The sequence below is a fragment of the Sabethes cyaneus genome, chromosome 3 (genome assembly GCF_943734655.1).
Source record: "Sabethes cyaneus chromosome 3, idSabCyanKW18_F2, whole genome shotgun sequence".
In the NCBI taxonomy this organism is placed as follows: domain Eukaryota; kingdom Metazoa; phylum Arthropoda; class Insecta; order Diptera; family Culicidae; genus Sabethes; species Sabethes cyaneus.
In genome coordinates this window covers 108,084,690-108,107,062 of record NC_071355.1, presented here as the reverse complement: position 1 = coordinate 108,107,062, position 22,373 = coordinate 108,084,690, and the positions used below count along the sequence as shown (strand labels likewise).

Here is a 22,373-nt window from a genome sequence, read left to right as displayed (position 1 = left end):
GAGTGTGTTGGAGCTGGAGCACTCGTCGCGCTGCCGTGATGGAATATCTGGCTGCTGAAGTTCTGGAATTGGCAGGAAATATGCTGCTCGCGACAACAAAACGACCACAATTATATCATGTCACTTGCAGTTGGCCACCTGGCCTGGACTGGTATTTCATAGTGACCCAGGACCATATACGAACGGCTTCGTCGATCGCATAGCTGCTGAGGCTTTCTGGCTGCTCCGTTGCAACAAGCCATGCCTGGTTAGCGATTATCGGTGCTTAAATTTACCAAAACGAGAATTACGTTGGGTGCGTTAGTGCAAGTTTATTGCAAGTTAGAGTTATGATAATCAAACAATCGGTCCTTTTAAATATCGCACAACGATTGAAGGGTTTATAATATTTTCTTGCCCAGTTAATAGGGTGACGGATCCATATTTCGCCACATTTATCCATAAAATTTACATGAAACGAAACAGAACAAGGTTCTATAAGTTCAGATATTTGATAACATGAAAATATTATACTTCTGACATTTCTTTTACTGATTCAATCATCATATTCATACTAAATTGTGTATTTTTCTCGTTATGGTGATTATTTAAATGTGTATTCTGAGCCCAAATTTCGCCACCCAGTTGCCAAATTTCGCCAGCCTCTGAACCCAAATTTCGCCACTTTAGAAAAACCCGATTCAAATAGATTTTAATGTTAAATTTATAAATGAATTCTCTATATTCTTAATAAATCCAGTTGATAAATAGATTTTGCTTCGTTTTCAAGTGATTGTTTATGAAACGTTTTTGGAAACCAATAAAATACCAATAAAATCACAAATAAACCAATGAAAAGCACCAAAATAGTAGAAATATTTTTACATATTGACTAAAATTCACTCATAAAGTAACTTAATTTTCTCTGACTCCGATAAATATATGCGAATCGAAACTCGAAGGTCTAATAGCAATTGTATCATATAGGCCTTAGGAAACTCTAAGTAAAGTGACGGCATTTTATTCAAGCAATTAAAAAGAATTAAAAATATTTTCTTCTGCATTAACCCCTCTAAGATCAACATTATTCACAGCATCGCAAAATCCACTACAATGGTCGTAACTTTTTATCTTCCAATATTTTTTCACCAAATTTGGGGGATTTCCCGAATATCATTTCTAATTTCTTAATATCTAAAGATAATGGCCATATGTCTTATGACCCCGGCGTTATTCCGGAGTTCCCTGGGGTGCCGTAACATGGCTTTTTTAGATGAAGATGCCAAATATTTTAAATTTGTTTGAAATCTGTTGATTTTTGTAACCATATCATCGACTGTGGACATATCAGTTACGTTGCCGCAGTTACGAGTAAAGGGAAATTTCAGCGTCAGTAAAGTATGTCGGGTCGCATATCAAAAACATCAGCGGTTGGCGGTCATCTCATGTCTCTCAGAGGCCAAGTGACCGGTTCCGGCCCCGGGGAGGGTTTCTTTTCTGATTCAAGCACGGAACGGATTTCGAAAGAACTTGTCCAGGACCTGGCTTCTGAGAGACATGAGATGATTGCCAATCGCTATTTTGTCGAATTCCCTTAATAGGAACCGGTTCCGGATTCATAGTGTCCCCCCGAATCCGAATGGTGTGCACCATGGCTCGTAACTGCGGCAAAGTAACTGATATGTCCACAGTCGATGATATATTTACGAAAATCAACAGATTTAAAAAAAATTAAATATTTGGCAACTTTATTTAAAAAAGCCATGTCACGGTCCTCCAAGGGACTCCGGACATATGGCCATTATCTATAGATATTATCAAAATAGAAAAGATTTTCGGGAAATCACCCAAATTTGGTGAAAAAATATTGAAAGACATAATAGTTTTTAAAAGTACCATTTTAGTGAATTTTGCGATGCTAAAAATGATGTAGACCTTATGGGGCTAAGACAATTCATAAATTAAAAAATATCAAGAATCAAAGCACCTTGAATCTACTTATGCATAACTTTTTCCTAATATTTTCTGTCAAATTGACAAATTGTATTAGGGAGAAGTCCTGTATGGCCAGACAGGCCTCTATACCCGGACACTAGCGATTTCTCAAAAACAAGGAATGATAAAAATATTCGGAAAGAATAGTACAATAGTACCGTTTAAGTACTGTTGTTCCATTCTTTTCGAATGTTTTATCATTTTTTGTTTTTGAGAAATTGCTAGTGGCCGACATGTGTTTTGTATTCCCGAAGATTCCACAATAATAATTCACTTGTCGTCCCTTTGGCATTGAATAGTAAGGAATTTCGTGGAGTCAATGGCACTGAATCCAACTGATGAAGTAATAAAACTCTTAATCCACCTTTAAAAGGTTGTACCGTTAAGGAAACTGTAATATTCAAGAGAAATGTTCGATATTTAGTTAACTAACTTTTTTTTATTGATTTTGTTATAATTTCTGCAATTTTATAAAAGAAATGACATAACTAGAGACCATCCAACGAAAACGGTTTTAAAAAAAATCAAGTGGCGAAATTTGGATCCATGACTAAAAATGGATACCATATTTCGCCACTTTAATTTTGATGAATTTTTCAAAATTATCCAAAGTTTAAAGTGAAATCAGTATGAAATTAGTTGAAATATTGTACATAGAATTATATTGGTCAAGAATAATTGAATAATGAAACAGTTTGAGCACATTTTTCCCCAATAGTATTTTCGCCTCTCGTTTTGATTTTGTAAAAAAATATACACTTAGTATGAGATAGTATTTTCAAATTGTAATTATAATATGATAAATTAATAACAAGCCACAGGTATTAATTATTTTTGGTAGTACATGCTCTTAATTTTACGAATTCGTTAAATAATTTCTTTTAAGTCGACCAAAAATATGCAAAAAAGCTTTGGAATCATCAAACTGGCGAAATATGGCTCCTGGCGAAATATGGATCCTCTACCCTACCATAACACAGGCAACGAGCGAAAAGTTGAACTTTTCGCCTTTGCGGACAACCAACAAATGGTGGGAAGGGGCCATCCAGATACCACGTGGACAGAAAAATACCAATTTTCAACCCCCCGTCCCCCACCGTGGACAAGCGTAGACATTGCCTCAACCCCTACCCCCCTCCCTACTTGTCCACGAGGACATTTTTTTTTCTTATGTGTAATTTAACAAAACAGAAATGCATGGTGCTAAATTTTGTTTTCAACTTGATTTATGCAGTATGTATTTATAAAAAACATACGCTCTAGTCTAAAGGCCGACACAATGTATACGGATTTTGAGTCGCTGGGAAAATTTTAGTTTTTTCTATTTTTGTTTTCTTTATCTTCGTGCATTTTCTATCGAATTTCCTTAGCGTTAAAATCCGTGAATTCTTGTGTTCATAGAAATCTTGTCTACAGCGAATTATTATCGACTGCAAGAAAGTCAGTTTCAGTTTGCTTGACGATTCTTCTCCGTCAAGACTGTCCCTGTCTAACTATAGCACCTCATCTTTTCCGTCTACTTCAACACAACACAGGACCTTTCCGATGCGACGCGGATCGTAAAATCTTCTGAAGACGAATCCTTCCGTAATACTCATGTGTTCATGTGTTTACGTTAACATTTGCCTCATCAGAAGATATAGTAAAACTTTATTTGATCAATGGTTATGTATAATTAATTCAATATTTCTGTTTCTAATTTCTGTTTTTGGTATGAAAAAAAAACTTGTCACATTTACGATACCCCCTCCCCCCTTCCGTGGACATTTCCATACCCCCCACCCCCCTCTAAACTGTCCACGTGGTATATGGATGGCCCCAAATAAGTTTACTGGTCACGGGCGACATTTTCTGCCACTTCCAAAACATCTGCAACTTGTAAATGCGTTATTATCAGTGTTCTTCTTTTGTAAACTGCAGAAAAGTTTTACGCAAATTTTTCAGCTTTTTGAAAACACGCGCGTACCGTCTACCGATTACCAGAGGAGAAGCACTATTCAACGTAGAAATAGATCAAGAAAATTTATTTACTGTTTGGTTTAGTGTCACTTCGATTCGTTTTAATAAAATAGTTTCAATCAAGGATATAACTCCAAAATCGGTTGAGGATTGCACGTATACAATGTTACTACTTTGATAAACGTTGCGTATAAAGGTTGTATACATGATATACGTGTCTTGTGCACAACCCCTCAGATTTTTTAAACGTGTTTAATTACAGCATGAAAAATAAATGTTGTTGTAGAACTTTCAAGCGTACGTGACCGGAGTTTTCAAAAGCAAATAAACATAGTCGAAAAGTATAGGGGAGTGTCGTCGTGGTTGGGCCACGTTTTGGAATTCGTTCATAACTTTCGTTTCAAAAGGAATTTTGGAAATCTAAATACATCGTTGCCTAAGGTCTAAGAATAAGGTATATTTCCGTAAAGTTTTGAACTGATTTCTTGAAAAATAAAAAAGTTATAGGCATTTGCGTGAAGACAAAAAATGTTGTCATAGTCGGGCCATGTTGTGCAGGTTGGACCACCGCAGAAAATTTAAGACATACGTATTGAAATTCTATATAGAGACATGAAAAGAATGAATTCCGTGAACAACGACTCACATAGGTACAAATACCCTATTTATAATTGCATTTTTGCGAAATTTTGGCGATCTTGTAAAATCAATATTGCTACAATCGCCTTTTCCGAAGTGTACAACTACAATGAAAAAAAAAACAAAAGTCTAGGTTTTTATCGTATTAGTTTTGCTTTATTTCATCACATTTTACGTGACTGAAATTCTCTAGCGATTATTACGCTTTTGCGCTTAAAATTATGGTGGCCCAACCATGACTACTCAAGTGGCCCGGCCTTTACAAATAGCGCTTTTCTAGTATTTCACCTTAGCCTTCCCAAACACCGTACTAGAGAGGATTTTTCTATAGTCTTCGTGTGTAGCACAACACACTTCATACATTTTCAAAATTTATCTCGTTGCATTTCATGAATCATTTCTTGAAGAAAAGTTCATTGCGCCTGGATAACTTTTTTTTGTAAGATTTAGTCACTGAATTCAGTACGGGTGTTTTGAATATACGATTGAAACTCACAATATTGTGAAAAGTTAGCTTACTAAAGTTAGTTACTAAAACTGTAAAATCGTGATGGCCCGACCATAACAGTGGCCCGACGATAACGACAATACCCTACCGACTAGTCGCCATTAAGCGCGCGAAAAGGTGGACATCTTCTCGTTGCGTGTGTACTAGAAATCTGCCGAATGACTGGTCTCAAGAAATAATGTCAAATGTCTTTAGATTTTGGTCACCAACAAGTACATTTTACGTCCCTGGCGACACCAGTTAATGAAGTCTGATTTAGCTACTAGAAACACTACTGGCTATATAAAGGCTGTCCATTGACTACGAACTCATGTTTGGTTATTTTACACCTCTCCGGGTTATTTTCGTTCATACTTTTTGTATGATGCGTTGTTTTGTGCCGGCCCCCTGCCCCTAATAGTCCACTTAGTTCATGGACAGCCCCATATCTGATTATAACGTCATAGCTTTCACTGAAACATGGCCCCGCAGCGACGTATCCTCATCCGAATTATCTTCAGAGTACAACTTCTATAGACGTGATCGAAATAGCTCGACCAGTAGCACCTCACGTGGAGGAGGTGTTCTAATTGCAGTTAAAAAAGGCCTCAAAAGTAGTCTGGTATCTCTTCCTGGCGATAATCGATTGGAACAAGTTGCAGTTTGTCTAGAATTGCCGAAACAGTCAATTTATATTTGTTGCGTCTATATTAAGCCTAACTCCGATCGTTCTATTTACAATGAACATTGCGCATGTGTTCAAAGGCTTACTGATCTCACAAAAACTACTGACTCCGTAGTCCTGCTCGGCGATTTCAATTTGCCGAATGTTATATGGAACTTCGACTCCGACATAAATAGCTATCTGCCGACGAACGCATCCTCAGAACAGGAAACCACTCTAACGGAATCGTTGTTAGGAAATGGACTTATGCAAATTTTCAACTTGACCAACCAAAATGGTAGACTGCTTGACTTGGCATTCGTGAGCAACGTGAATTCCTGTGAAATCATTGAGCCACCATCTCCTATTCTTAGAATTGACGCACACCACAGACCATTCATTTTACTACTCGAAGTTCGAAACTCCGTTTACGAAAAATCATTTGACGCGTGGCAACATGATTTCCCGATGTGACTTCGATATAATTAATGACGCTATAGCAAGTTTTAATTGGCGCAGTCTTCTAGTGCAATGTTCCACTGATGAGGCAGTTCAACGTTTTTACAGAACAATCAATCTCTTGATTGATGAGCACGTTTCGGTTAAAAAACAACGCAAAATATCCACCAGTCATCAACCGTGGTGGAATTCAGAATTGAACCATTCTCGCAACCGTCTACGGAAAGCTCGCAAACGCTTTTTTAAAGATAAATCAGACCGGAATAAACAGTCTCTTCGTCAAATTGAGCAGCAGTACGAAGTACAACGGAATGCCTGTTACCGAGAATATGTAAATAGAATTGAGCCCCAGGTGAAACGAGATCCATCGTCCTTCTGGAATTTTGCTCAAAGTCGTAGGCAATCAAGTGGAATCGCGTTAAGTGTCTTCTATAAGGATAGTAAAGTATCTGAAGCTGAAGATTCTGCGAATTTGTTGGCTGATTTTTTTAAAACTGTATACTGCAATGACCCCCCGACTATTCAAAACGAAGCAATCAGCAATATACAAATGCTTAACTTGTTTCTTCCTGCGTTAACACTATCGACAAACGAAGTGTCTATCGCACTTGCCACAGTGGACTCTTGTAAAAGTCCGGGACCTGATGGACTACCTCCATTATTCTTGAAACATTCTGCCAAAGCGTTAGCATTGCCATTAACGATGATTTTTAATAACTCTCTCAGTAGCGGAGTCTTTCTACAGGCATGGAAACACGCTTCTATTAAACCAATTCATAAATGCGGCAGCACGAACAACGTTGAAAATTACAGAGGTATGTCAATTCTAAACAGCATCTCAAAAAGTTTTTGTCAAATGTCTTTAGATTTCTCAATCTCAAGAATCTCTCTAGAATCTCAAAAGTTTTTGAGAAGATTGTGCACCATTCGTTATACTCAGCTGTCCGCCATGTAATAACTGACTATCAACATGGATTTGTAAGGAACCGATCAACCGTCTCAAACCTGATGAGTTTTGTAACCAATATGTTAAAACGCATAGAGAAACGTCAAAAGACTTTCTCCCGCCTTCGTAACCCTCAACATTTCGAATATCTAATGAACGCACGCGAAATGAAACGTTGTAGCTCTGTCAAAGATCTGGGAGTCATACTTGACTGCAAGCTAAAGTTCGATGAGCACATTAGCATAATATCGTCAAAAGCGTATGCTGTACTCGGCTTCATTCGATGAACCGCTTCGGATTTTAATGATATCTACGCTTTAACAACGCTTTACTGCACCTTAGTTCGAAATATTTTGGAATACGCAGCACCGGTGTGGGCACCGTATCACACAGGGAAAATTAATAAAATTGAAAGAGTACAACGTTGCTTCATACGTTTTGCCCTGCGTCGTTTGCCTTGGCAGGACTTGGACAACACCCTACAGTAGCAAGTAGCCAAATATGATTAATTTTGACGTAGGACTACGTCTTTGTTTACTATACTGGGACTGGGTAGCACTTTGTAAAAACGAAAAATAGAAGTGTAACGTTTGAATGAAATATTTCAAACGCTAATAGCTACTATACTACTGAACGAAACATAACAGTTAATATGTCGTTGGATAGATAAAATGTCCAGCAATTTTATAGTAACATATTAATAATAATTTTTATACGCTAAATAGTGAAAATGTGTGTAAAGTTTTAAGGCATACATACAAGGCAATACATTTCCCTTGTGATCGCCTAGCTTCACAGGCACGGACGACAATTAGATACACCAAAGGATTTGGATCCAAATGATAACCTTTGAGACCACTTTGTAAGCCACACCCCTTTTCCAATCCAATTGGCAACATCGATGGCTATTGACGGCAACACCGACCCCGAAGACAAGCGGAATCAGCGGGCAATGGCCAACGTGAATCCCACATGATGCACTTTACGTTACATTTTGCATTATCCCCATCGCAGACATGCGAAATTGTTCGATAGCTTGCTCAATCAGTGTCGGACAATCATTTAAGCAGCAGCAGCCGATATGGTTTCCTCCACCACCTACACTAGCTTACAAGTAGCAGCGGCAGTGCCAGTGACTATAAAATTGTACACTTGGTTCGCCGCCTGCTCATTTATCGCACTATCGCACTGACGGACGATCAGTATTTTATTTATCATCGACGGCTATCGGACACTGAAGGCAAATGTTAACGGATCGACTGACGGGCAGCAAATTCAGCAGCAGGCCGCTGTGGTCTTAAACAGTTCTTATAAGAACTATAGTAATTGAAGAATGGAAAGATTTTTCTACACTTTCTAAAATGGCTAACGTTCCATTTTGCATTCTACCATGGTAACATGGGAAATGCTTGCTCATTCAGCGTCGGATAATCATTTGAGCAGCAGCAGTTGATCTGGTCCCCCCTCCCCCACCTACACTAGCTTACAAGCAGCAGCTGCAGTGCCAGTGTTATAATAAAATGGTACTCTTGGTTCGCCGTCTGCTCATTCATCGCACAATCGCATTGACGGACGGTCAGTATTTACCTTCGACGGCTATTGGTGGCGAAAGCAACGGCATTTGGCGGCAACACCAGCGATCGGAGGCAACACCGATAGCAATTGGGAGGTAAAAACGATAGCATTTTGGCAGCAATTGGAGGCAAATCCAAGGACTTTTGTGGCAATTAATGTCATCTTCGATGACAATTCGAGGCAAACCCAATGGCATTTTGGCGGTAATTTTCGCAAACCAACACTGAAGGCAAAGGGAAACGGATCGACTGACGGGCAGCAAATTCAGCAGTAGGCCGTTGTGGTCTTAAACAGTTCTTATAAGAACTATAGTAATTGAAGAATGGAAAGATTTTTCTACACTTTCTAAATGATTAACGTTCGATTCGGATAATTATTTGAGCAGCAGCCGATTCTCCCATACCTACACTAGCTTACAAGTAGCAACGGCAGTGCCAGTGACTATAAAATCGCACACTAGGTTCGCCGTCTGCTCATTTACCGCACGATCGCATTGACGGACGGTCAGTATTTTGATAAAACTAATCCATTTCTACTTTACAGTGATTTGGTATTTCCTATCACTCCTGTATTAGCGGGCAACCATCATCCTAGAGTCTAAAGGACCGAATAGCGACATCCATCTATATATTGGCAACAGTAATTATAGTACTGATTTTTAAGAAGTGCTATCAGCTCAAACATAGTTCTTTTCAGGGCCACCAAACAATTTCAAACGGTTTTTTTTCAAAACCACCATTGATTCAATGAAGAATTAAATCAGAATATTTCGTTCTTCTTTTACAAATAAACACTCAAACAATGATACTCACAAATACTCAAATATGCATATGCCAGAAATGCAGTTTACATTAGTCTTTGATTTAATGATCAGACATAAAGTTATACTTCATCGATTAAAACATGTTATCAATATAATGAGTATTATATGACACAGTCCTACGTCACCCTTTCGTACAACCCTTAGGGCTGTATACCTTGTAGTTTTTCTACTCAAAATCTGAGTTTGTATACTGAGTTGTATACGAGCATTTGGGTTGTTTTAACCAAGTTAGAGTTAAATTCAACCTGTTTACAGGTAAACTTTAATAAAAGTGTGCGGTACCCTCCATTCAAATCAATGGGGCAAGCTTCAATTCTAGGCCTCCTTCTATTTACATTAGTCATGAACAATCTGCCTTCTGTTTTAAGAGAATCTAAAGTGCCATATATTGGTTGACGACTCAACTGATTTTTCAAAATATATGCTTGTCCGAGGGTCATTCCTGTTGTCCCAGCATCGTCATTTGCTGGCACCTGGGACATAGGCACCTTTCGCTTTGCTACCCATATTTTTCATAAAATGCTCATTAATCATTCAGTTACTGTCAAAATTATTAAAGTTCGTGGTTTACGAGTTAGTTTTTAAAAATGGTCTCAAGCCGATAATGATTTTTGGGGCTAACCTGACTCAGGAACGAGCAACCTAAAAGACAATTAAAAATATGGGTTTCTCGAAATTTTCAAAAAAGGAGTCAGTACACTAAGTTGAAGCAAAATCGGAGCCCTTTTTATCATAGAATTACCGAGAGGGTACCCGACACCTGTATCCCGGTTGATTAACATAATTTGCGTTGAATATTTAGTTGATCAATTGAGGGCTAACTAGATGGAATGGGATTACCTACGAATGACCGAATCACAAATGGCCGAATCATGAATGGTCGAAATACAAATGGCATAATATATCTAATGGCCGAATCACAAAAGACCGAAACACGAATGGCCGAACTACATATTCGTCCGAAAATATTCACGACCTTCAACCTGCTCAAACATTGGGTACACGCTGTCATTACTCGCTGCCAGCCACGTAGCCAGGGGGGGAGCCCTGGAGGCCTTGGCCCCCCCGAAATATTTTGGCTTACATTTTTAAAAAAACATTTCAATGTAGAATAACAATACACCAAGCTAAAACTGAAGCACAAGTATATTTCCGATTAGTGCACCTTTGAATAACACATCGTTTTGTATCTTTCATTGTCTTTGAAAATTTTCAAACTTACATAGCTCTTCGTTACTCAGAACATTCGGCATGGACAAAGGCGACCAAATGAGGACATGGCATGGAGACTTGGTACCTGAACCTGCAAATCACTAAATTTTGTTGGTGCCGACAGGGTGCTGCTCGACCAGTTAGAACCCTGAAAGTTTGGCATCGTGGCACTGCAGGAGATCTGTCGCAAAGGCGAGCAGGTGTGGAGGATCCGTGGCGGCAAAGCCCAATTTTTCCAGAGCGGTGGAGCGACTAACGAGCTGGGAACGGGCTTCGTAGTGTTGGGCAAATTGCAGGATCGCATGATGGACTGGAAAGCGATCAATGAGAGGATGTGTATGTTGAGAATAAAAGGCCGTTTCTTCAACTACACCATCATAAACGTATATTGGCCACAGGAAAGTATACCCGATGAGAAGAAAGCGTTTTATGCCCAGCTGGAGGTAACGTACGACAACTGCTCACGACAGGACATCAAGATCGTCATCGAGGATATGAACGCCCAGGTCGGCAGGGAAGCAATGCATAGACCGGTGATCGGGCCCCATAGCCTGCACACAGACATGTACGACAACAGCCAGCGATGCATCAACTTTGCAGCTTCTCGAGATTTGGTGATCAGAAACACTTTCTTTTCCCACAAAGATATCCATAAAGCCACCTGGAGATCACCTGACCAACTATCGACGGCTTATACCTCGCGACAAAACCGCCCTCCTCGTTTAAACATTCGGCAGCTAAACAACCCGCCAGTTGCCGAAAACTAACGCCAGTTGCCGAAGCGATAGAGTGGAAAAAAGAGCTTGGAAAAACTGTCTAAGCATATCCACGAGAGAGAATTTGGTCAAGTATTGACGAGCGAGGAATGAGTTGACAACGATCCTGAGGAAGAAAAGGCGCCAGAGGGAGTACAGAGATCGTGAGGATTTGGAACAACTATTCCGGGCTAATGACACACGCAAGATTTACGAGAAAGTGAACTCATAAGGGCTACACACCTAAACCTGAAATGTGTATAGACAGGGGGGGAGATCTAATCCCAAACGAGTGCGAGGTGGTCGACAGGTGGAAGCAGTATTTCGATGAGCACCTCAACGGCGATATAGCAATAGGAGACGCAACGGAAGTTAACCTTGGAGTGCCTACAAACGACAACTGCGTGCCTGCTCCCGATCTCGAAGAGATCCGGCGAGAAATTCGTTAGCTGAAGAATAGGACTACCAGTCTAATTAGCGCTTTGTACATCGTCAGCTTTGTGCGGCGTATGCTCCTTGCTCGAAGCGTCTTGCGGAGGGAAAAGTAGGCTCGATGCGAGAGTTCCAGAAGCTATGCAGTCTTTAAAAATCCTGTAAAACATTCTTCTCAACAGCAAACTAATTAGCAGAAATCATACTGTACGCAAACTTTTGAAAACCATTAGAAAGTTACTTGTGTTACATGAATACTTAGTTAAATTAATTAATTAATTAATTCGGAAGAAAATTCTGTAACATAAGCATATATATATTTATTGCTTAAATAAATGGTTTTCTGCATAATAACTTGGTCTTTCTCCAGAGGCGAGTGAACCTCTTAGGTTTGAAACTTCTCTAATAAAAAAATTGCTTGCCCCCCAGATGAAAATCCTGGCTACGTCACTGCTCGCTGCCGCTCGTTCGGACTTAACTAAGAGATAATCCCTACTAGTCAGTAAACTTAGGAAAATGCATGCACCCAAATAGTAGTGGTTTCTGCGGGGGGGGCGCCCCTTCCGACGGCGGGTCACCGGCAAACACTCGCGGCCTGCGGCTGTCTTGCCCTGAATCGTCTAGGAGACACGGTAAATAGGTCTCGCATTTGCGCTTAGGGGAAGAAAGTAGTTTCAGTCATCTATACCCCATAGTAAATAGTTGTGTTGCTTATTTTGTTTTTTGTTTGATTAAAGTTAGTAGTTAACTGCTAGTCAATTTATGTTTTTATTGAATAGTTATTTAGGCATTCCGGAAAAATTCGTCCTTTCGTGATTCAGCCTTCTGTGATTGTTGTTGAAATTCGGCTATTTGGATTTCAGCCATTCGTGATTCGCCCATTTGTGTTTCGGCCATTCGGTACCAGCCGAATGGCTATTCAAAAAACAGGGGAAGGAGGGTGTTAAAGATTAGTTGAAACCTAACCTCTTCTGGCTTACCTTCCAATATCTTCCAGATGTAATAAGGAGCGTAGAACATTAATGCTTGCAAAAATAAAACAAACGGAACCCATTGATAATAGGCGTGATATTTTATAGGGTCTTCATTCATCATGTGTCCAACCCCTGGATGGGGAATTGAGGAATCCTTCAGCATTGTTTCATTGAAATGTTTTATCACAGTAAATGTTGTTGTGAAAAAACAAAACGTGTTAATCACATGCTCAGGAATTGAACCGCCTGTAATACATCTGATATGCTCTCCAACATACTGCCTGAAATAAATTCATTATAAAGAATTAGATAATATATTCGTATACGTACAGCAATCTAATGTGAAAACATATAGGGTAAAGAATATGGATGATTGTAGTGAAAATAGGATCAACATAGGTAATAGGACTAATAATGGCGCCCATACCATATTTTCACTACTGAGACTGTTATGCGTTTATTTATAACTTGGGACTGACATAGTTTAATATATTTTTCAACATATTGAGAACAAACATAACTTTACTGTTTAAAATATTTAAAAAATAGATCATTTAAAGATGATTCCCTGGTTTATCTCAAAAGCGGTGAAAATTCGAAATTATGCATTTATGAGCAGTATACAGGTATTTAAATATCGAAAATAGCCCGCCATTGCTTTGAATATTTGATACAGTTGATAAAGTAATTTTTACAATGGTCAGTGTTCATTCATCACGTGTTTATTGCTAATTAATTAATTTTTTTATGATGATAGCTACCAACGAGCACTTCAGTTCATTTGGAAGGTATATCCTTCTAGTTGTCTGAAAAAAAGTTTGTCGTTTTGGTTAGAAGCTAAAGTAGGCCATTACAAATTGTTATATCATGTACGGAATAATTTCGATCAGTTCGACCTGCACCACTAGAAAGCTACCACGCACGATAAGTCCGTTTCCGCTGTTCCTAAGAACACAGTCACAACAGTTGGTTACCAGTAGGTTAGTAACGTCACCAGTAATTAAGTCTGCTGAGTCCGTCGCCGAGTAAACATCAAAAGTGAAATACAGCATTTTAAATCGAAAACTTATAAAGTGAAGTAACATTTTTTGGTGCCGTGACCAGGATTTCCTGGTCTCGCGATCACGTACGCCATTGTTCACTAGTAATCTGGCATTGTTAGCGAATATCGCTATTGTTTCCTCGGCTTATTGGATTCTACCCCGCTTTGTGTCTGGGCGCCATCGTTTCAACTGCTAAGGAGAATTGCCATCGATAGTTCGGCGTCAGCGAATCGAATAGCTTCCATTGTTAAGCTTTATTGTTCAAGGCCTGCATTATTTGGACAGAAGGTGATTTGCTGTCCAATTCGTTTTTGTGATTCGCCTGGTGCGCTCTAGATTCTCGTTTTTCTTCTTGCTTTTCGATTACGCTTCGAGTGTGTTAGCCGTTTTCGGATACTCGGCGATTCAAGGACCAGTTCGCGGCCTCTCTTCGTAGGCTACCTGCATCCAACCGGTCATACGATCGACTTTGCTGTGTGGAAACTGTTTCGCGGATTGGCTGCTACACGCCATCGTTACTCGCCTGCTTGGTGTAACGGTTTCGGATTTACTACGAGTTCATCGATTACAACCTGCTTTCTTCACGGTACGCACCGTGCGTCTAGTTCCGGCATTTAATAAAATTTTCAAGGCATTGATTGCTTTGGAAAAGGTGAGTACCTTTCCAAGCTGATACCATCCTGCGTCAGGGTCTATCGTGGTTCCTTTTCGTACTTTCGCAGTTTATCACGTCCGTTCCTGATATCAACTGCTGCTGAAAATGGCCAACGAGCAGCGTACGATACAACTGACAACGAAGAGAACAACGATGATTGCAACTCTGGGTCGGGCTGAGGCATTTTTGGCGAACTTCAACCAGGAACGAGATGCTTCGCAGGTGCCGTTGAGGCTCGAGCACATCGATTCTATTTGGGCAAACTTGAACCAGGTGCAGGCGGAATTGGAGGAATGTGCAGTTGATGACGAAGGTATGGCAGTGCATGAGACCATCCGGGCTGATTTCGAGTCGCGGCTTTTCGCAATAAAATCTGCATTAATAACTAAACTGCCTCCTCTTCCTGTTAACAATGCATTCCCTCAACCCTCGCATGCTTCTACTCTCTCTGGCATAAAACTTCCGACTATTTCACTTCCGGAGTTTGATGGGGATTATCAACAGTGGTTGACATTCCACGACACGTTTATAGCTCTCATACATAACAATGCTGACGTTCCACCAATTCAAAAATTCCATTACTTGAGGGCAGCCGTCAAGGGGGAGGCTGCTCAGTTGATAGAATCAATCGCAATTAGTTCGGCAAATTACAACTTGGCTTGGCAGGCATTGGAGGGAAGATACGCTAATGACTACCTCCTTAAGAAGCGCCACCTGCAGGCTCTGTTCGACACTCCACGTATACTGAACGAGTCTGCTGCCGCATTACATGGACTGGTCGATGACTTCGAGCGGCATACGAAGATTCTACACCAGCTTGGGGAACCGACTGATTCATGGAGCACAATCTTAGAGCACCTTCTATGCACACGCTTGCACAACGACTCCCTCCGGGCTTGGGAGGAGCACGCGTCTACTGTTGAAAATCCCAACTTTAGTTGTCTGATCGAGTTTCTTCAGCGGCGTATCGGGTTATTGAATCGGTATCTGTGAACGATCATGCAACGGAAAGTCAATTAGCTCCAAGGACCAGTCAAACTCACTACAGAAGGCAATCCCAGCTTCGAGTATCATCCAACGCGTCTACTGCTACAAGTACTTCGAATAAGTGTCCAGCATGCGGTGCGTTTCATTATATTGCCAGGTGCGCAAAATTTATGCGGCAATCCATTAGTCAGCGTAAGCAACTGGTCAACAGTAAACGGCTGTGCCTTAACTGCCTTAGGGGGAATCATTTAATTCGCGATTATCCTTGCGAGCTCAAATGCAGAAAGTGTAACCAGAGTCATCACACACTTCTACACATAGACCAGTCTACTGGCACCGGACAGCCCAGTCATGATCCTACTTCGTGTTCCACGGTTAATACTCATTCGAATTTTGCTTCGGTTTCTGCAACCAACGTGGTGGATCAAACCCTCTGTTCCTGCTACAGAAACACCTTCAGTCGAAACTAGTCTGCCTCTTCGCCAACCAACTGAGAACATTTTTCTTCTCACTGTCGTAGTCAACGTTATTGATGCATATGGCCATGCACACCTTGCGCGTGCTTTGTTGGATAGCGCGTCGCAACCAAACTTGATAACCAACCGAATGGCTCGTATTCTCCAGCTGAAACGTAAGCCCGTCAATGTTACCGTCCAAGGGGCCGGCCAATTATCTAAAGTCATACAAGAGGCTATGTTTGCCACTGTTACTTCGAGAAAGCTGAACTTTTCTTGTGGAATTGAATTTTTAGTCATGGATAAGGTGACTGCAGACCTTCCCGCACACAACATTTCAACATCCGAGTGGAAAATCCCTTCAGATATTTTTCTAGCTGATCCAACTTTTAATAGAAGTCTACCGATTGACATGGTGATTGGTGCTAAGCATTTCTACAGCTTCTTTCCAACCTCTGCTCATATACAGCTACGCGATAGCCTACCTCTGTTGGTGGACAGTGTTTTCGGTTGGATCATTGCAGGCTCCGCTGATGTAGCAGACAAAAGTTCGCAGCCTGTTTCCTGTAATGTAGTCGCAGTCTCTATGGTAACGTTAGAGGAGAGCATGGAGCGCTTTTGGAAGACGGAAGAACTTTCTATCAGTGACAATTACTCAGTTGAAGAGCGACGGTGCGAATCTTTCTACAAAGCTACAGTTACCAGGAATCATGAAGGACGATATATAGTTCGTCTTTCCCGTAGGCCAGATTTTGCTATAATGCTCGGTGAATCCAAAGCAACTGCTTATCGACGCTTTCAGCTTTTAGAACGCCGTCTTCAGCGGGAGCCCGGCCTCAGTGCAGAGTACCATAAATTCATGAGGGAATATATCGAACTCGGACATATGCGACTTGCCAACATGTTCAGCGAAGCCGATATGAATTGTTGCTACCTTCCTCACCATCCTGTCATCAAGGAATCAAGCACTACGACCAAGGTTCGGGTCGTGTTCGATGGTTCAGCGAAAACCTCTACCGGTTCATCGCTTAACGAGGCTCTATGCGTTGGCCCAGTCGTGCAGGATGAACTCATTGCGACGATATTACGAATGCGTACTTACCCGATTGCTCTTGTTGGCGATATAGCAAAGATGTACCGCCAGGTGTTGGTTCACCGTGATGACACCTCTCTACAGCGTATTCTCTGGCGTTTTTCTACAGATGAGCCCATTCAGGTCTACGAGTTACTCACCGTCACTTACGGATTGGCTCCTTCTTCTTTCCTTGCAACTCGTACTTTACTGCAGTTAGCAGATGATGAAGGTTCACGCTATCCGCTCGGCCGGGAAGCTCTTCGCAAAAACTTTTATGTAGATGACTTCATTGGTGGGGCGCAGACGATAGAAGAAGCCATCACCCTTCGCACACAGCTGAGCAAGCTGCTGGAAAAGGGCGGATTCGAGTTGCGAAAATGGACGTCGAATCGGCTGGAAGTGGTAAAAGGACTCAGAAATGACGAAATAGGAACGCAGTCGACGGTGGAATTCGCTCCCCGTGAAACCATTAAAGCCTTGGGAATCAATTGGGAGCCGAATGAATATTTCCTGCGCTTTGACTCTCATGTGCAGTGCACCGATCAGCCTCCCACAAAGCGATCTATTCTGTCTGCCATCGCCAAGCTGTTCGACCCATTGGGCCTGATTGCTCCCATTGTAGTGAGGGCAAAAATTGTTATGCAGAAGCTATGGTTGTTAACCTGCGGTTGGGATGATCCGGTTCCCGAATGCCTACAGAAAAAATGGGAAAAATACCATCGTGAGCTACCCAAAATTTCCGCCTATCGCGTCAGTCGTTACGCTTTGCTTCCCAATTCTACAATTCAGTTGCACACCTTCTCTGACGCCTCGGAATCTGCTTACGGTGCTTGCACATATGCTCGCTGTGAAGACACGTTAGGAAACATACGAGTTCAGCTTCTTGCCTCCAAGTCTCGTGTTGCACCGCTGAAACGACTCAGCATTGCTCGTTTAGAACTTTGCGCTGCGGTGCTGGCAGCACATTTACATCATCGGATAAAGCAAGCAATCGGGATCGAAATCTCTGCTTCATATTTTTGGTCAGATTCCTCCGTTACGCTACAGTGGCTGCAATCGCCTCCAAATACATGGCAAACATTCGTAGGAAATCGAGTTTCTGAGGTTCAGCACTTCACGCACGGTTGTCAGTGGAACCATATATCTGGCAAAGAAAATCCTGCCGATCTAGTGTCTCGGGGAATGTCCGTTGAGGAGTTCCTAGAAAATACGCTGTGGTGTCAGGGTCCCAGTTGGTTAACCTTCCCAAGCGCAAATTGGCCTGCCGGAAAGCCACCTAGTGTTCCAGAAAATATACTTGAAATCCGACAGGTGTCAGCAGTGGTCCATTCAGCTTCGACAGTCAATCCTATCTTCCTTCGATGGTCATCATATACTCGACTTCTACATGTTATAGGATACTGCCTGCGCTTCATTGAAAACATCCGCGTCAATGCCAGAACACAGCCTCCCCCCGGTTCACATCCAGCACTACGAGCCTTAACAGTAAAACAACTAGCACAAGCCAAAACGACGTTAATTAAACTTGCACAAAATGACGCCTTTGACTCAGAGCTGAACGACTTGAAGGAAGGAAAAACGATAGATAAACGCTCCAAGATACGTCGAATGAGTCCGTTTCTAGACCGAGAGGGGGTATTGAGGGTTGGAGGGCGACTTAAACTAGCTCAACTGCCATACCAAGCCAAACATCCTGCCATACTTCCCAGCTTTCATCCTTTCTCTCTACTAATTGCCCATCACTACCACCATCAAATGCTACACGCCGGAGGACGGTTACTATTAAATGCCATTCGTGAAGAATTTTGGCCACTTCAGGGCCGCAAGCTAGCACACAACGTCGTTCGCAAATGTATGCGCTGCACTCGCCTTGACCCGATACCGGCACAGCAGCAAATTGGACAACTACCTGCGCATAGAGTCATTCCCAACAGCCCGTTTAACGTCACGGGAGTCGATTACGTCGGTCCGTTTTACTTACGACCGGTACACAAGCGAGCTGCTCCTGCGAAAGCGTATCTGTGCCTATTTGTTTGTTTCGCAACCAAAGCCGTACACTTGGAACTTGTCAGCGACCTGTCTACCGAAGGTTTCCTGCTAGCGCTACGACGATTCATTGCTCGCCGCGGCCGCCCTGCTCACATTCACTCCGATAATGGCAAGAATTTCGAAGGGGCCAAAAATAATTTAAATGAGCTGTTTGATCTGCTGTGGAAAAGTAAGGAGACCGAGAAAATCGTTTCGACCTGTGCTGCTGAGGGGATTACTTGGCATCTAAATCCACCGAAAGCGCCACACTTCGGCGGCCTCTGGGAGGCGGCCGTGAAGGTGGCAAAGAAGCATCTGTACCGCCAGCTCGGTCATTTCCTCACAGGATCCAGTCTACTAGCCCTGCCCGACCCAGACCATCGAGATATTGCGGAAAATCGACTTGACCATTTCCAAAAACTACAGCTGCACGTCCAAAAGTTTTGGTGTCACTGGCGCACAGAGTACCTCCAAGAAATGCAGAAGGATACCACGATGAACGTCCGGAATAATAAGTTGCTGCTTGGCCGATTAGTTATAGTCGTCGATGAGCTACAACCGCCGATCCGTTGGGCTTTAGCTCGCATCCTGACCACTTCACCAGGTCCTGACGGATTGATAAGAGTTGTCTCACTACGCACCGCACGGGGGGTTATCACCCGCCCCATAACCAAAATATGCTTGCTTCCGGAGTATGATGCTGCTGTCGCTGAAACAGAAGAAGCTAATGGTCATCACACGACCTCTAATTCAAAAGGTGTAACTGAAAATTAATCATAAGAGCTAGTTAGATAAGATAGGTGTTATTGTTAATCGTCATTCATGTCAATGTAAGTTGAATTTTATTTGTATTGAAATTGTAATTTCAAGGAGGCGGCGATGTTATATCATGTACGGAATAATTTCGATCAGTTCGACCTGCACCACTAGAAAGCTACCACGCACGATAAGTCCGTTTCCGCTGTTCCTAAGAACACAGTCACAACAGTTGGTTACCAGTAGGTTAGTAACGTCACCAGTAATTAATTCTGCTGAGTCCGTCGCCGAGTAAACATCAAAAGTGAAATACAGCATTTTAAATCGAAAACTTATAAAGTGAAGTAACACAAATATTTTTTTGAAATGATGTTGGATATTTGAAGGGAGGGGGACGAAACAAATCAGAGGGGTTGTGTACAAGACACGACCGCATGTTCAACGTAGGACTACGCAAAGTTAATGTGAAGGTGCGTTTAGAATGGGTAACTTTGGCTACATTTGGAATGCGATATGTTACTAGTTTTTGCTCAATGTTGCTTCTGTCGCCACCTGTACATTTGTTATTCGTCACCATAGTTACTTGGAAACATTAACAACAGTTAGGATAGGAACAACATGCATGCCACTAGTTGCCAATCTAGACGCACCTTAATAAAAACACTTATGAAAAAATTGATTGATAGTGGAAATCATAATAATCTTCTTTGAGGGTTATGATGGTTTTGAAAAGAACCATTTTGAAAGCTTAATATTGACTGGAACGATTGAATTGGGTACTTTGTGCTGCAGAGAAAAAGTATAGTGTTATCAGATAAAAAATTATAATTCTTATCTGCAAGCTATTATCCAGTGGGTCCACTACGTAAAAGACGTTTGATTAAAATGTTTGTCTTAATATTTGAAAGAAGTAACCGTAATTGCGTATTACAATGGTTATAGATAGGCACTGTGAAATAGGAATAATTATTGATTTTATGAATGTATGTTGCAGATCAGATTATTACATATTGCGGAACTTCGCATCGTATAAATTATAAGCAATCTGGCACATGCTAAACCATTATTTTGAGCAGCACGTGGTCGAAATCAGACATAATGATGATAATGCTGATTATTAAGTTTTTTTGTTTGGACACTGTGAATTAAAGTAATGTATGATATAATCATAAATGGCATTCATTTTCTTCCATATCAACCACATCTGATTTCCGATGGCAACGCCATCGAGTTGATGTCGTTTGCCCGAATATCTTCTTCTTCTTCTTCAGCAGCATAGAGCCGGGGTGGCTCGTGCTGTTTCAAGCACTCGTCTCCATTCAACTCGGTCTTGCGCCACTCGTCGCCAATTCCCTAGTCGTCTCAGAAGTCGCAAATCGCTTTCGACCTGGTCGAGCCATCGTGCACGTTGGGCCCCCCTGTTCCTGGTGCCGGTGGGGTTGTGAAGAGTACTATTTTCGTCGCACTGTCGTCCGGCATCCTTACGACGTGTCCGGCCCACCGTAGCCTGCTAACTTTCGCTAGATTTACGGGAGTCTCCCCAAGGAGTGCCTGTAGCTCGTGATTCATACGCCTCCGCCACTCTCCGCTTTCAGTTTGTACTCCGCCAAATATCGTCCGCAGCACTTTCCGCTCAAACACGGCAAAGGCGCGTATGTCCTCCGTAAGCAGCGTCACGGCTTCAAGTCCATAAAGAACTACCGGTCTAATAATGGTTTTGTGCATTGTTAGCTTTGTGCGGCGGCGTATGCTTCCTGATCGAAGCGTTTTACGAAGGGCAAAGTAGGCACGATTTCCCGCTTGGATGCGCCGTTGGATCTCCTTACTAGCGTTGTTGTCCGCGGTCACCAGCGATCCCAAATACACGAACTCCTCTACCACTTCTAGTTCGCCGCCGTCAACGGTTACCGTCCGTGGAAGGCGCGCGTTTGTTTCCTTTGAGCCTCTTCCTTTCATGTATTTGGTCTTCAACGCATTTATTTTTAGCCCAATTCTCATAGACTCCGCTTTCAGTCTGGCGTAGATTGCCTCCGCCGTCGCAAAGTTCCTGGCAATGATATCGAAGTCATCTGCAAAGCCTAGAAGTTGGCTACTCTTGGTAAAAATCGTGCCTCGCGTTTCGATGCCCACTTCACAGTCCACTTCAGAATAGAAAGTCTCGGCGATGGCGTCCTACGGGTTTCCTTAATATGGCGGAAATATTCGTCACATCGTCAACTGACGTGTGTGTTTATGCTGTGGGGCGAAAAGCTCACAGAGAGCATTAAACATGCAGTTGTTGAACGGGATAGGGGTTGATTGATGTACGGTAGGTTCGAAATAGGATAGGATGGGATCGTGATCGGTGGTTTTGGTTTGTCGTCTCCGACTCTGTTCACACTTGCCTTGTCTCCACTTTCAGTGATCTGGATTTTAGGATACGCCGGTCGGGGTGGTTATTAGGCTAGTAATAGTTCAGTCGATTCCCATCTCTTG

General features: G+C 41.9%; 1 protein-coding gene across 1 annotated transcript in view; it reads right to left on the bottom strand.

Annotated features, from left to right (window-relative positions):
• Window positions 1-22,373, bottom strand: part of LOC128739987 (innexin inx7) — a 225,089-nt gene that overhangs the window by 137,944 nt on the left and 64,772 nt on the right. Inside the window, exon 2 of the mRNA XM_053835495.1 lies at window positions 12,906-13,180. Within this exon, the coding sequence (XP_053691470.1) occupies window positions 12,906-13,180 (275 nt within the window). The remainder of the gene's footprint in view (window positions 1-12,905; window positions 13,181-22,373) is intronic.